The sequence below is a fragment of the Acomys minous genome (genome assembly GCF_964271855.1).
Source record: "Acomys minous genome assembly, chromosome: 12".
In the NCBI taxonomy this organism is placed as follows: domain Eukaryota; kingdom Metazoa; phylum Chordata; class Mammalia; order Rodentia; family Muridae; genus Acomys; species Acomys minous.
In genome coordinates this window covers 67625335-67640259 of record NC_140493.1, presented here as the reverse complement: position 1 = coordinate 67640259, position 14925 = coordinate 67625335, and the positions used below count along the sequence as shown (strand labels likewise).

At 47.3% G+C, this 14925-nt stretch overlaps 1 protein-coding gene and 1 long non-coding RNA gene across 2 annotated transcripts in view; one reads left to right on the top strand and one right to left on the bottom strand.

Moving 5' to 3' along the window:
• Positions 1-374: 374 nt before the first annotated feature.
• LOC311609650 lies at positions 375-14290 on the top strand. The gene is made up of 2 exons (XR_014783461.1): positions 375-3532; positions 11618-14290. It is a non-coding gene; the product is annotated as an uncharacterized lncRNA (long non-coding RNA).
• METTL16 (methyltransferase 16, RNA N6-adenosine) overlaps positions 13241-14925 on the bottom strand; it is a 50077-nt gene continuing 48392 nt past the window's right edge. Inside the window, exon 10 of the mRNA XM_084802803.1 lies at positions 13241-14845. Coding sequence (XP_084658929.1) covers positions 14246-14845 — 600 coding nt within the window. The 3' untranslated portion in view covers positions 13241-14245. The remainder of the gene's footprint in view (positions 14846-14925) is intronic.

Below are 14925 nucleotides of genomic sequence, written 5' to 3'. Positions count from 1 at the left end.
CTGCCGGGTCGTAAGAGCGGGTGCAGACAGGGCCACCGGGTGAACGTGGGGTGAGACACCTACAGGGGAATTCCGCAGTCGTGCTCATGCCCGTCCCCTGCTTTACATCAACGTCCCATTCAAAACCAAGCCTTCCTTCCCGTCCCCTAAATTCTTTGTCCACCGTGTCTGATATGGGTGGGGACTGAAAACGTGCCGCTCCGGGAGACACCCTTCGTTGTGGGGCCCCCCCCCCGAAAAGCAGTGTCCAAAAGGCAAAGCGTCCACGGCCCAGGCCTAGGAGGCGTGGCCTAAACCAGGAACAACAACGTGGAGGGCGGAAGCCGCGCGCTCCCCTGACTGCCCGCTGGGCGCGGGGCGGGGTCGCTCGCTGGGTCCGGCTGGAACCGCGCTCTCTCCTAGGCTCGCCAGCCAGCCTTTAGCCTGGCTCCAGGGCTTAGGACCTTCCCTGGGTACAACCAGAGAGACCTTTGAAGTCAGCTTGCCCGAACCATTGCACTTTGCAGGTTAAAAAAAAAAAAAAAAAGCGAGGACCGAGTAAAGGGATGATTCCAACTGCTCCTAGTTCCATGAGCAACTCCTCGAAGTGAGGTCTAAGGCCAGGCTTCTCTTACTACCACCGGTCTCGTACCTCCTCTCGTCCCCGCAAAAGGACGATCCTACTGCTGCGCAGGAAGGGGTCTGAGCATTTACATATTATTGATTAGGACAACAGAAATGCCCTATACGTGAAACCCAACCATACTGTCGTCTGTTCTCTTTGATGGGAGCCACTCCATTAGTACAGTTAGCATTGAAAAGCACTATAGAGCAGATCCAATTCTGTTGTCCCAGTGCGAAGCATAGACCTTTACCTGTTAATGCCTCGCCCTCCATGTTTAACCAGAGTAGGGAGAGTGGAGACATGCCAGGGCTTTCAGGATCTTAGGCTCCATCGCACAAAACCGGAAAGCATAGAGGCAGGCCACTATGACAATGTGCGGGGTGGGGGTGGGGAAAAGTCTCAGCTCAGAGGTTAAGAGCAGTGACTGCTCTTCCAGAGGACCGGAGTTCCATTCCCAGCACCCATATGGCAGCTGTCCGTGATTCCTGTTCCAGGGAATCCAGCACCCTCACATAGACATGCATGCAAGCACCAATGCACATAAAATTAAACATTAAAAAAAAGGGGGGGCATGTGCCTATTTCAGGGGCTGCTAGCACAGCCAGGGGCACAGAACAAAAGAGAGTGGTGGTCTCTTTTCCACTTGAGGTTTATCCTAGACAAAGACAGCCACCCTGTACCGCTGAATGGAGCGCGTGAAGCTGAGCATGAATAGCCCTTACACAAAAGGCTGGTGTCACTGCCTTTAAAGATGGAGCAAAGAGAAGTAGACCCTGAGAGCCCAGTTCTGAGGGTAAGTAGCCTACTCCCAGGAAGCCCACTGGGTGCAAGCTCTAACCTTGCTTGTTTCCTTCCTGGTGCAAGCTACCTACTCAGAGGACAGAAAGTGGAGATACAGATGCTGGAGGCCAAAGGCCTGAGGTGGTACTACCATAGCCTTCACCAGGACTGTCCAGCTGCCCCTGTACAGCACTCATACAACCCTGAAATCTTTTCTAGAGGCCAAAGCCTCTTGTGAGGAGCCAGTTCTGTGACAAAAAGAAGTAATTTTCTGAGCAGTATTTTGAAGGAACCTCTCGTCTCAGGGGAGAGGGAAGCAAAGTGGGCTGAATAGACTTGACTGCTGGCCTTTCCCTTGTCCCAAGTACCCCATCTGCTCCAGAGCTTAGTGGAGATGCTTACTAATAAAACAAACAGCCTTACAGGCTTCACATGATCATGTTTATTTGGGTCACATGGGGACAGACGCCAGGGGATGTTAGGCAAAAGCAAGGATTTAGAAAGGCTTCTGCTAGGCCTGTTGTCGCCTCTGGGAGCCTAAAAATGGCCACCGGAACGTCTCATCAACTGAGGTTCGGGAGTGGACACCTGTAAAGGGAAACATGGGAGGGCTGTTTCAACATGTTGGAGTTTTCTGTCCCAGTGGGTGGAGCCAGGGTATAAGCTGGCAAGCACACTCACTCAAGGGAAAAAGTCTTTTTGACGTTTCAGCAGAAGTTTCGCAGGTTTGGAGGATGATCGCAGAGCCAGCCATCTTCTGAGATTAGTGCTCTTCACGTCCTGTTATAGCTTCCAGGTGCTGAGGATGAGCCAGGCTGGCAGCCAGGCATTCCACCACTGTGCGCTTTCTCATGAACATTTCCAGCTTCTGTTTCTTGTCTTGTGCACCTCAGTGCCTCATCCACGTCCCACAGTGAGCTCTCCTCTCCTGTGTGCTCACTTCCTATCCCCTCACCGTTCATCCCAACAGCCATACACTTACGGTTCCAAGTGCTATATGAAATCACTTCCCTGACCAGTTGCAAACAGAGATATGGGAAAGGGTGTGGAGCTAAGTAAATATGCAGATAGCCACACTGCATCCCAGGAGATGGGGCCTCAACCTTTCAGCCTTGACCCCGTCAGTGTTTTTAGGTAACTTCTCACCAGTCATAACTCAAACAAAACCAAAGGGATACACACCCAGCTATAAGTAAGATAAAGGGATTATCGGACAGCTACACTCAGGGATACACCAGGCAACATTCATTTAACCAGCACGTGCCAGACAACTGGCTAATAAGTATGTTTATAGGTAAGGCCAGGTGATCTTTAGTAAGCTGAGGGAGGCAGAAAGTGAGGAGGTGGCATTCACTACTAACTCATCCTGGGCAGAGTTCATTTTGCTCCTCCATACTGGATGCAGTAAGAGACAATACAACTACAGCAAACCCTGAAGGGCCATGAAATACTAAGTCAACCTCCTAGATTTCTCCAAAAACATGAAGAAACCAATCAGGCCTGGTGGCTCGTATTTAACCACCTCAACACTTGGCCTCAAGCAGAGGGATCGTTTCCCAGTTTTGAGGTTTGCTTGGACTATAAACTGAGACTGTCTCCAATAACAAATGAAAATAATATCGAAGAAATAACTGTGTTTAAGGCTGAAGTACCCTGAACCCAAGTCTTAAAGCCATCAGGATAATTCTAATATTACTGTGACAGAGGTACCCTGAAAGAACATTTATGCAATCAACAGCCAAGTGGGTTCCTCAACTACCCCGCTCTGCCTCTACAGCACCCACCGAACAGGTACAGTTTTGTTCCTTCTCCTGTCTAAAATACACCTCTGCACTGCCCCACTGGATGTCACAGCCGGAAGAGTATGACACAGGGTCAAAGATGCCACGAAAAGGTGTCTTATTGACGGCCGTCAAGTTGTCAGGTCGAGAAGTGGCCTGATCCTCTTCTGTCTGGGCCAGTCGCATCTGTATGGGGTCCAGAGTCCCCACGAGTCTCCCGGAAGTGAGCGCACAAGGGAAGAAGCACGCATGCGCGCGCACACCATGGCTAAAAAATAGATAATCATTAACTTGGCTTAGTGCTGCTCCATAGACAGGTTTACTCGGTAAGAATGCCTCAGGGAAACCTCTAACTGAGCCTAGGAAGGTGAGAGAAAAAGGGTAGCCCTGTACCCAGGCACCCACCCTGGGTGTGAGCACTGAGTAATCAAGACAGAAATGCAGTTCAGACGCAAGAGAGGAGGCGCCTCACAACAGGTTTCTCTGAGACAGGGCGAGCCTTGGTGTCTTGTCTAGAGAGTTGGAGCTGGGGGTGCCAGGGGCTGGGAGAAGCTGGTCCGCTCGACAGGCACCGGAGACGCATGAAGACTTCAGACATTCCTTTGAAGGAAAACGGATGTGGCTTCCTGAGACCAATTAATTCAGGTCAAGGGAGTGGGACTAGGCAGAGTTATGAGTAAAGGGAGGCGGAGTCGTGCGGTATGACTCAAGAGCCAGCTGGATCACTCGGGGTGGAGATGTGCTGGCGATAGGGAAGGCTCCTCTCAAGGCGGAGGGCTGGCGACGCCTGCCATCCAGTTCACACCTAACAGGCAGGCCGCAGGACAGTCTGCCCTGGGCATCGCTGGGGCCACTCTTCGCAGCTTAGTGGCCACGGGCTATCTTGAGTTTCTACTTTCAGGTTAGGGGTGGCGTGGGAGTCAAAGGCTACAGTGTCCACCTCTATTCCCTAGCCTGTCTGCTCCCTGTGCCCACTGGTGATCCTAGATGGAATGGTGCTTTATTGGCTGTATCTGAAGTCACTCCGTGACAATTGCACCATTAAACAGATCCGTAAGAAGGATGCTATTATCCTATAGATTGTCAAGTGTTATGTAAAAAGAGAAAAAAAAACATAAAACTAAACAAACATTTTCTACTCCAGAGCAATGGAGTTTTCTACTCACAAAAGCAAATAGGGATTTATCCCTAGACATTCATAACTGTAAAAATAAAGTCATCATTAAAAGGGGAGAGAAATGACAAAATAGAAGAAGTCTTGCAACAGAAACGTTCAATTTCCAATAGTTAAGATATAAATCTAAAAAATTTTTTCAAAAGATTTATTATTGTGTATACAGTGCTCTGCCTGAATGTATGCCTGCAGGCCAGAAGAGGGCGCCATATCTTACTATAAATGGTTGTGAGCCACCATGTGGCTGCTGGGAATTGAACTCAGGACCTCTGGAAGAGCAGTCAGTGCTCTTAACCTCTGAGCCATCTCTCCAGTCATAAATCTAAAAATTTTAAATATATCCATGAAATAGCACATACATAGCTGAAGACACCTTGTCAGTCCCATAATGTAATTCAAACAATGAAACTTTTTTTTTTTGGCTTTTCAATTGGTAAAGAATCTTCCAAAAATAGGTTTCTGGGGCTGGAGAGATAGTTCAAAGACTAATAGCACAAGCTACTTTTGCAGAGAACTGACTTTAGTTGCTGGTACGCATGTCCAGCAGCTCACTTTACATGTGACCTCCTAGGACATCAATACTTACATGTAAGGACAGACAGACAGACAGACCCAACTAAAAATTCATACCAAAAAAAAAAAAATCACTCTCCTAGCATTATCAAAGGTATGGCAAAAACAAATGCTCATTGATGGAAATATACGTTAGCCTAGAGCCTTTTTAGTGAGCAAATTGGGGGATATATTTCCTGCCTCAATAACTATAGGCAAATTTGTCCTACCAAAAGAAAATTACATTAAAACTTCCACATAAAGACATCTGGTAAAATGTCATTTACAACAGTGAAAACCTTTTTTAAGGACAATCTACATTTCCAACTATGAACAACCAGCTTGGTGCAGTGTGCACACACACAGCACACCAGAGCAGAGAAGGTGCAGGCTGCCAGCATAGAACCAGCAGTAGCTGGCTTCAGGCAGGGTGGTTACTGGTAATTCTTGTTTTCACAGCTTTCCTAAATCAGATTATTAGTGTTACATTCAGAAAGGAAAAAAAAATCACAGTAATCTGCTAAATAAAAGATTCTAAGTATTAGTGTACAGTATGACTGACCCAGTTGGGGTGGTGCACGCCTTTAATCTCAGCACTCATGGAGGTAGAGGCAGGCAGATTGGTGTGAGTTTGAGCTCAGCTTAGTCAACAGAGCAAGTCCAGGACAGACAAGGCTACACAGAGAAACCCTGTCTCAGAAAAACAAAAAACAGTCTGACTGACCCCACAGTTGCTTAAAATGCATATGCATATAAACACGCCAAGACAACAAAGTATAGAATAATTTCATTTGAATAATGGAATCATAGGTTATTCATTACCCTTTAATATTTTATATGAAAATGTATTACAATTATAAAATGAAGTCACTGAAAGACTAGAAATGTGGTAGGATGGCAGGGCCCTGGGCAGGACGGGAAGTGTCCTTGAAGGGGAAGGCACCTTTTCTCTGAGATGTCATGGCGTTTAATCCCCCCTAAACGGCACCTGTGCACCGCTTTGCACTCTTTCTTCTGAAAACATCCCCAATACATTGTTTTTTGTCCTTTTTTTTTTTCCATCTTGTTGCACCCCGACCCCATCTAAATCCGCTCTTTCTGAATCATTACTCTGACACTCCTCAGCTGGGCCGTGCTCCTAGGGCTGGTGAGATCCGGGCGGACTCAGGGGACTTCTGGAACTGACTGGGTTAGTGAGGTACCTTCATGCTGGCCAGTAAAGGAGCAGAAAGAGCTCACCAGCACAGGGAGGGTGACGGGCAGACACAGGAGGGGAAGTGACAGAACCCCGCCACTGCCCCGCCATGTTCCCGGTACTGTAATTGCAAGCTCAGGACACGCAGATTAGGGCACAGTGGATGTGTGGGTTAACTCTCAGACGTGGGTGGCTGCAGCCTGAATAAAGAGAATTGTACAAGCAGGAGTTATGAATACGATCCTGAGGTTTCCCCCTGAAGGAGTAGGAAGGGCCCTAAAAAAAAAAAAAGGGCAGGCAGCAACCAAACTTCAGAGGCCAAGTGAGCACGAGTTAGGAAAGGTGGGGGCAGAAATAACTGTTAGTTTGTGGAGGTCACAGATTGATGGTTTACTACTACACTTTGTCTTTCAAATAAAATAGTGAATTATCAGGACTCATAATTAATGATGACCCTAGTAAATCTAGATTTCTGGCTTCCCATAAAGCACTCAACAGCATGGTACCCATTATCTGCAGGAAAAATAGCCACTCCGTGCTAGTGAGGGCTGGAGTGCACCCCTTTCTTGTTTGACTCCTGTGTCTCAGAGAGGAAGAACAAGTACCCCCCCCCCCCAAATCCTCACAGGGATCTGTCCAGAGCCCAGTGACACACCCACCCTTAGCCTACAAGGCAGAAATCCTGGTACACTTGTGTCAGGCAGCACACAGATCCTCTATCAGACCAGACCGACTCCCCCGATGCCAATAAGAAACACCAGCCTCACCAGTCCCCAGAGGGTTGCACTCTCCAAATAGGATGCTCTTTTTTAACAGCAGAACGAGCTGCCATCTCCTCTGGGGGTCCACTAGCTACGGCATCTAGCCAAGTCCCCCGGCTGGGAATCCTTGGCTTTCCTTCTTGACTCCAAGGCCATACTGTCTCTTGAGGGCCTACCAGATGGCAGGCAGCCTCTGCGGTTCCCAACCGTACAGTTTATCTCACCTACTGGGAAGAGAACTCGATGATCCTCTGACAATTCTACCTTCTCTAGCAAGCTTGCAAAGCACATGGGTTTTGTGTAGCTCCGTAAGTGACATATTTGGAAATATAGTATTTAAAATAGAATAAAACCTCCCTTCTATTATTATACAATTATGTATTGTCAAAGAGTCATTACCTAATTATCAGTTATTTCACATTGATTCTGGTCCAACACTTATTCTGTGGTTTCATTAACTACTTAATTATCTGCATTACTGCCAAATACAAGATTCTGTGAAGATTTGGTGGCATAAATTATGAAGTAACTGTAGGTAATTTCACTTACTAGATCTCACTCATTGATCCGAGGGAAGAGAACGGTACCCACCTTAAGTGCTGAACAATGAGGGATAAACATGGCTGCTCTGGCGACCCTGTCATGGAACTGAAATCTCCTCCTGCAGAGGTGGAGCAAATGGGCCTGAAAGTTTTTGTTTTGTTTTGTCTTTTACCTTAAGTGAATCATTTGTCCTAACATTCTAAACTTGGCACCAGAGCCCAGCCTTAGCTTCTAGGACCTGAGTTCAGAGCCTGCTTCTCTGCATTTGCTCAGTGAATAACATTAGGATAAGCTGCCTTAGCTCTTGAAGCTTCCATTGCCTTCGGCTGCCACACAGGGATGCCACATCACCTAACAGTTACCAAATGAGACAATCTGTCAAGGATGGGCTACCGATGGTCATTTCCTAATCGTTCTATAAGCCAGAAGTTGGCTTTGCTCTGGTCCCCAGGCAGTCCTCTACATCTGCCTACCTGCCCTTAGCGACGGAATGAAGGCTTAGCTTTCTCAGTGGAGTGCAGACCAACGCTCTGAAACGCCCCACACAGCAGGAAGAGAAGACAAACTGCAAGTGCCACTGTTTCTGAACTACCCTAGATGGAGAGACCTTCTCTGACTGGCCCAGTAGAGCAGGCAGCCCTTAGCCCTCCCAAGGAGGCCAAAGCTCAGTCAGCCTGGTGGCCTATATAAGGAGTGGAATAGCACTGCAAACCCAGGGCTGCTAAGCTGCCAAGCTCTACTCTTTCCCACTGTTCACAGGGCTGGGGTGAACAGTACCTGATCACTGCTTGCAAGCCGCTTCTGCTAAGTGTGGCTGAACTGCTTCTGCCCTCCACCGCCTCTTGCTCACTTTCCCTGCTGCTAAGGAGCACCCATGACCCTCTACCTCCTAAAGAGAACCTAGAGGCCCTGAGGTTTCTGCTAACTGAGACAGGCAGACAGGCTACATCTCAAAGAGGTACTAGGTCTTACTCAGTCACAACACAGCTTCCCAGAGTAAAAGCACAGACTCAAAAAGGCAGCATTAGCTGTTCCAACCAGCAATTAAAGAAGTGAACCACTGTTTTAGTCATTTGAGTGAGTCACAGCAGATCTTTCCAGAACAGAATACGATCTCAGCATGTGTAAGCTCTACTGCTATGGGTCCCCTGAGCCAGACATTTTAACACTGCAGTGGAACCCACACAGGCGCATGCGATGATTAGCACCTTTCAAAACCATTAATGCCCATCTTCAAGAGGCCAACTGTTCTACTAATGACCACGACAACACTTACTGAGGTGACAAGTTCCCTAAAAACAAGGAAGCCATGTTCCCTTCTCCCCTTCCTCAGGGCACCCCTGAGACTTCTCTATACCCAAAGAGCAATAACTGGTATTTTGCAAATGGGGTGGAAGGGTTGCCACTGACCCTGACCTTGGGCGTACAGCCACACCAGTCTGGCCACATGCATGTTATTAACCTATACAGAAACATCCTTTTTTTTTTTTTTTTTTTTTTTGAGACAGAGTTTCTCTGGTATCCCTGGCTATCCTAGACTCACTTTGTAGACCAGGCTGGCCTCAAACTCACATCGATCCACCTGCCTCTGCCTCCCGAGTGCTGGGATTAAAGGCGTGTGCGACCACGCCCGGCTCAGAAACATCCTTCTTACATAAGGCCCAACTAGTTTACATAAAGACACACCAGAGAACTCTCACAGCATAACTCATCACACAGTCTGCCAACAAGATCAAATTCAAAGCAAGATGAAAACCCATTTCTCTAGGAGATCGCTATCTTACTAGTCCTGGAACATAAAAGCCTTTGGCAAGTTACTAACACTCTTCTCTGGGATTTTTTCCCCCCAAGACAGGGTTCCTCTATGTAGCCTTGGCTGTCCTGGACTCACTTTGTAGACCAGGCTGGCCTCACAGTGATCCTCCTGCCTCTGCCTTCTGAGTGCTGGGATTAAAGGCGTGCGCCACCACAGCCAGCCTCTGGGATTCTTATCAACTCCACACCAATTAAAATAAGTGGGTCCAAAGGACAGGCCCAAGGTGAGTATATCCCAGAGTAGACAGGTGCGAAGAAAAGAAAAGCTGGTCCGTTGAGACTATAAAAAACACAAAACATCTGAAAGGAATTAGGCTACATAGGTAGTGACCTTTTTTCTTCCTTATACTTTCTTTTTTTTTTTTTTTTTTTTTTTTTTGGTTTTTTGAGACAGGGTCTCTCTGTGTTAGCCTTGGCTGTCCTGGACTCGCTTTGTAGACCAGGCTGGCCTCGAACTCACAGCGATCCGCCTGCCTCTGCCTCCCGAGTGCTGGGATTAAAGGCGTGCGCCACCACGCCCGGCTATATACTTTCATTTTAATTTTTTTTGTGTGTGAAAATACAGTTGCTTACACAAATACTTCTCTAGAGACAACTGGATTTCAAGAGAATTCTATAGATACACTCTATCCATTCCCACAGTGAAGCTCAAGAGCATGACTGCAGGTCTCACGCTGCCCCCGTGTGGCTCTGTGAGAAAGTGCTGCAAGCTAAGGAAGACCAAGGGGCTCTCACAACCTGTCTTCCCGACACAGGGTCTCACACAGCTCCGTCTGGCTCTGAACTAAAAATGTATGCTAGGGCAACTTTGAACTGAGCCTTGATCTCCGGCTCCTGCCCCTCCCACCTCCCAGGTGCTGGGATTACAGGGAGGCCATCACACCCAGCATGGCTCCCTTCTCTCGTGGTGTGTCTGGGGCTTGGGGGGAGGAATTCAGGGATGAGGCTCAAATGCTATAGGGCTTGCTTTGCACAAACTGAGCCCGGGGTTCAAGCCCCAGCACAACATAAAACCAGGTATGGAGGCAACAGTCTGCAAACCCAGAACCCAGGGAGGTGGAGGCAGGAGAACCAGGAGCTAAGTAGCAGCCAGAGCCTCACTGAGACTCTGCTTCAGAAACCAAACAAACTGAAATAAAACAACATGGCCTTGGACTGCTTTTGCATAGGATTTTTACATCTTTCCACATGTGGGTATTTAATTATTCCTGTCAGACTGAAAGCTTCTGTAGTTTTGATTTCCATTGGGAAAAGAAAAGTTTTGTTTTCTAAACAAACTAGTGGACCTGAACCCTTAAGGTTAACTGAAACTTCTCAAGAGTTGCCAACTTTGACCCAGCAAAGCTCTAGTGTGGGAACAGCTAAACACAGATGGGGTGGAGGAACCAAACAGACAAAACCAAAGCAGTTTCTAAACAAAGGCACCTCAGTTCACACTGGAAAACAAGTTCGGCTTCAGTTCCCATTTTAGCTATCACGAGATCAGAAGCCAATTCCAGGGAGCAGAACAGACTTTAAGATAATACCACAAAGATTTAATTTCCTATCAGTCTACCAACACCAACACAAACTTGACCTCCAGACACTTAAGTTGAGCGTCACTTTTTTTTTCTTTTGGTTTTTCGAAACAAGGTTTCTCTGTGTAGCCTTGCCTGTCCTGGACTAACTTTGTAGACCAGGCTGGCCTTGAACTCACAGCGCTCCGCCTGCCTCTGCCTCCCAAGTGCTGGGATTAAAGGCGTGCGCCACCACCACCCGGCTTGAGCATCACTTTATACTGTGACACTTTAGCAAGAGTTTTTCTTTAGTTATAAAGCACGTATGTAACCAGAACATCAGAGGCCCCTTTAAAATGTTTTCAATGTGGCCAGACGGTGGTAGTGCACACCTTAAATTCCAGCACTTGGATCTCTGTGAGTTGGAGGCCAGCCCTGTCTAGAGTGAGTTTTAGGACAGCCAGGGCTACACAGAGAAATCCTGTCTCAAGACAGGAGTAGTGGTGCATGCCTTTAATCTCAGCACTTAGGAGGCAGAAGTAGGCAGATCTCTATGAGTTTCAGGCCAGCCTGGTCTACAGAGTGAATCCAGGACAGCCAAGGTTAGTACACAAAGAAACCCTGTCTCAAACAAAAAGCTGGGCGTGGTGGCACACACCTATAATCCCAGCACTCACGGAAGCAGAGGCAGGTGGATCACTGTGAGTTCAAGGCCAGCCTGGACTGCAAAGGGAGTCTAGGACAGCTAAGGCTACACAGAAACCATGTTTCAAAAACAAAACAAAACAAAACAAAAACCAAAAGTTTTTAATGTCCTCTCACTAGACAATGTAAGAAAAATATGGTGTTCAAGTGCAAAAGTAGTCATACTGTCATCTTTTCAAAACCATAAGCGCCACATTTTCTTTCATTCTAGGAATCACCTGAACATCTATACAACCTTCTCCATACCGAGTCTCAATCCTAGGATGGAAAGACATACCGACACAGATCCAACGTTTTTCTCTCTAAGAATTTCTAGGAACTAGACATAAGCAGAATCAACACTGCCTAAAGGACATTTTGAATAGGCAGTGTTAAAAAAAAAAAAGTACAATAAAAAGTCACATTTCCAAGATAAATAAAATCCAAATTAACCATATACATACTGGTATCAACACAGAAAGACTAGGAGAAATCACAAATACTAGTAACAGTTGTTAAAGACCCTGGAACTGATGTGCTCATTTTGCAGTGGTAAGGATTGAACTCAGGGCTTTGTGTACGCTAAGCATCTGTTTGTACCACAAAGCCACATCTTTATGCATTTCTGTTTCAAAATCATTGAAGAGCTGCTAATTTATGATGGGACAAACATTTATTGATTATCTATTGAAAATCAGCCAGGTCTTCTGACACTTATCTGCCACTGAACTCAGAGATCCTAAGATTTCATCAAGGAACTAGATTGGGGAGGCTCAGTTTGCAGAGCCTAGCGCACAGAAAGTGGGGACTCAACAGACCATTGGCACCACAGAAACCTTGCAATCCCACAATTCACCATGCAGACACCGGAGGATGTCTGGTCTGAGGATACATGAGCAACACCAGGGGCTGGGGTGATGGCTCAGTGGCTAAGAGGATTAACTGTTCTTGCACAAAACCCAGGTTTGATTGGCAGCACCCGCATGAGGCAGCTCACCACACCCTGTAACTTCAGCTCCGGGGATCTGATGCCTCTAAGGGCACCTGCACTCACAACCACACACCCCCACACACTGCTGTAACCACCAGATGTAGGTAACACACGGATGTGGATTCAGTGTGGGCGTGGTCTGTGACCCGGTCGTCAGTTCTTCACGATGTCAAACAAATGGACTAGAACGGTGCTTCTCTCCCTAGCTGTTTCTGATCGCTGTGTCATGGACCAGATCTCCAGAGGGAAGGAATGGGAGGAAGAAACCACACTCCTAGGAGCCTCTGGAAGACCATGGCTACAATGAAAAGAACAAAAAAAGAAAACTCCTCTAGCTGGGGGGGGGTGGGTGGCGCACGCCTTTGATATCAGCACTCAGGAGGCAAAAGCCAGTGGATTATTGTGAGTTCGAGGCCAGCCTGGGCTACAAAGCGAGTCCAGGACAGCCGAGGCTACACAGAGAAACCAAACAAAAACAAGAAACTCCTCCAGAAGTATCTGCAGAACATTGGAGGTCCCGTCAGAAATGTGTTTCAGACATGGTTACCCCGGCCTCTGCATTGTCCAGTATTAGCAGATAAGCAGAGAACAAGGGAAGCCACCAAAAGAAGTCAAGATATGGTCAAGGAATCAGTTGTCAACAAAGACAACTTTCCACACCACACCAATACCCACTTTCCCTTGTGTTGAGGAACGAGCCCAGGGCCTCCACACACCTAGGTGAATGTTCTACCAGTGACACACCTGCAGATCCTACTTAGTACACACAGGACCTTACCTAGTTTCTCATTTGTCACATGAACTATTTACCCAACTCAAATACAAGAAAGTACTTCCCCAATTCCAGGATTCAAACAGGATCAATAGTTTTCAATTCTGAAGTTTTATATTATAAATCAAAACATATTCCATTTTACTGTTTCAAAAAAAGCAGTACAACTGCTACAGAACAACACCGTCAGTGGGCGACAGGAGGGTGATGGGGACATTTTGTTGTGCCTCGGCTACATCTCAGAGTTTTGCTTCAATTCTGCTCCTGAAAACAGGCAGCATCAGAATAGCAGCGAGTGATGAATGTGCAGCTTCCTCCCTCTCCTTGGCCTAAGCTGTCTCTCCCTAACACTCTGACCACCTATCAGGAGGCCGGCTCCTTTCTTGGGACTGGCTCTATCAATCCTAGGTACCTGAGAAAGCAGGTGTCTTGCAGTCCTCGGCTCTGCTGTACTGCCTCCACTGGGGAGCACCGCTGCCCTCCTCACCAAGCGAGCCTTAGTGAAGACATGCTCGAGGCAGTACTGACCCACCAGATGCCCGCAGCCACGCAGGCTGACACGAGCTGCTGGAGCAGGACAAAGCCTCCTGAGTGAGTGTACCTGCTGCTGCCCTGGGCACTCCTCCTGAGCCGTGTTCTGTGCATACAATGCCAGAGAACTTTAAGAGGGGAAGGGTTAAGAATGGATTCATTTCTGCTTTCCTTTTTTTTTTTTTCCTTCTTTTTATTTAGGCAAGTGTCTTTCTCTGTAGCATAGGCTGACCTTAAACTCATAACAATCTTCCTGCCTCAGCCTCCAATACTGGGATTACAAGAGTTAAAAGACCACACCCACTAAAAATCTGCTTTGTAAGAAAAGATGATACCACATGGTGTCACCGATGGACCCGTGGTGGAATTCCTCTGGCCTCACAGCAGGCTCCACCTCCAAAGCAAGCTATTTTATAGGGTGTGTGTGTGTGTGTGTGTGTGTGTGTTTGTGTGTGTTAGATGTAAGGGACTCATCCAGTGCCTTCCGCATACTAAGCACACACGGCCATCGCACCACATTCCTAGCCCCATCCAGACACTTTTCTAACTATAGAAGAAATTAAGAATTAACTACCAACAAGCCTCAGAATTTGGTTCCGTATGTAGGTACAGAGCTGGTTCATCAAATCCCTGTTCTGGCCCTCAACCCAATGCATTTCAACTAAGGCATCATCTACTTCCTTCTTAATGTTGATTAAACACTTGAACAGGTAACATCCAGCCGCTCCATCTAGGTGCTCCCCCTTCTCGGAAGCCTCTCCATCTGGAGCGCCATTGTGGGCACCTTTACAACCTTCCATGACTTCCAGCCCTCCCCTTTCCTCACTCCCCTCGTCCTCCATGGCTTCTGCAGTTTCCTCCTGGCACAGTGACTCTTGGCTGAGGCCATGGCCACCAAGAGCGGCAGACTGGCCTTCCGGCTCAGCAAGCCCACACAAGGCACTCTCCTGGGAGCATGGGGCCATGTCCTGGCTACCACTCAACTCTTTGGGAGTGGACTTTCTCTCCTCCAAGGCCAAGAAAACATCCTCAGGAGCTCGAGGCACCTCCCTGAGTTGTCTCACTCGCTCTCTCTTCTTGCGCCTTAAATGAATCCAAGAGTTTTCTATGGCTGTCAGGAAAAGGCTAACTTCTTCTTTTCCACAGGGAATTCGTTTATGTTGGACCTATGTGGAAGAAAAAAAAAATAGAATTTTATAGGAAACCACCTGTCACTACTTAACAAATTCCTTCAGTAAAAAATAAA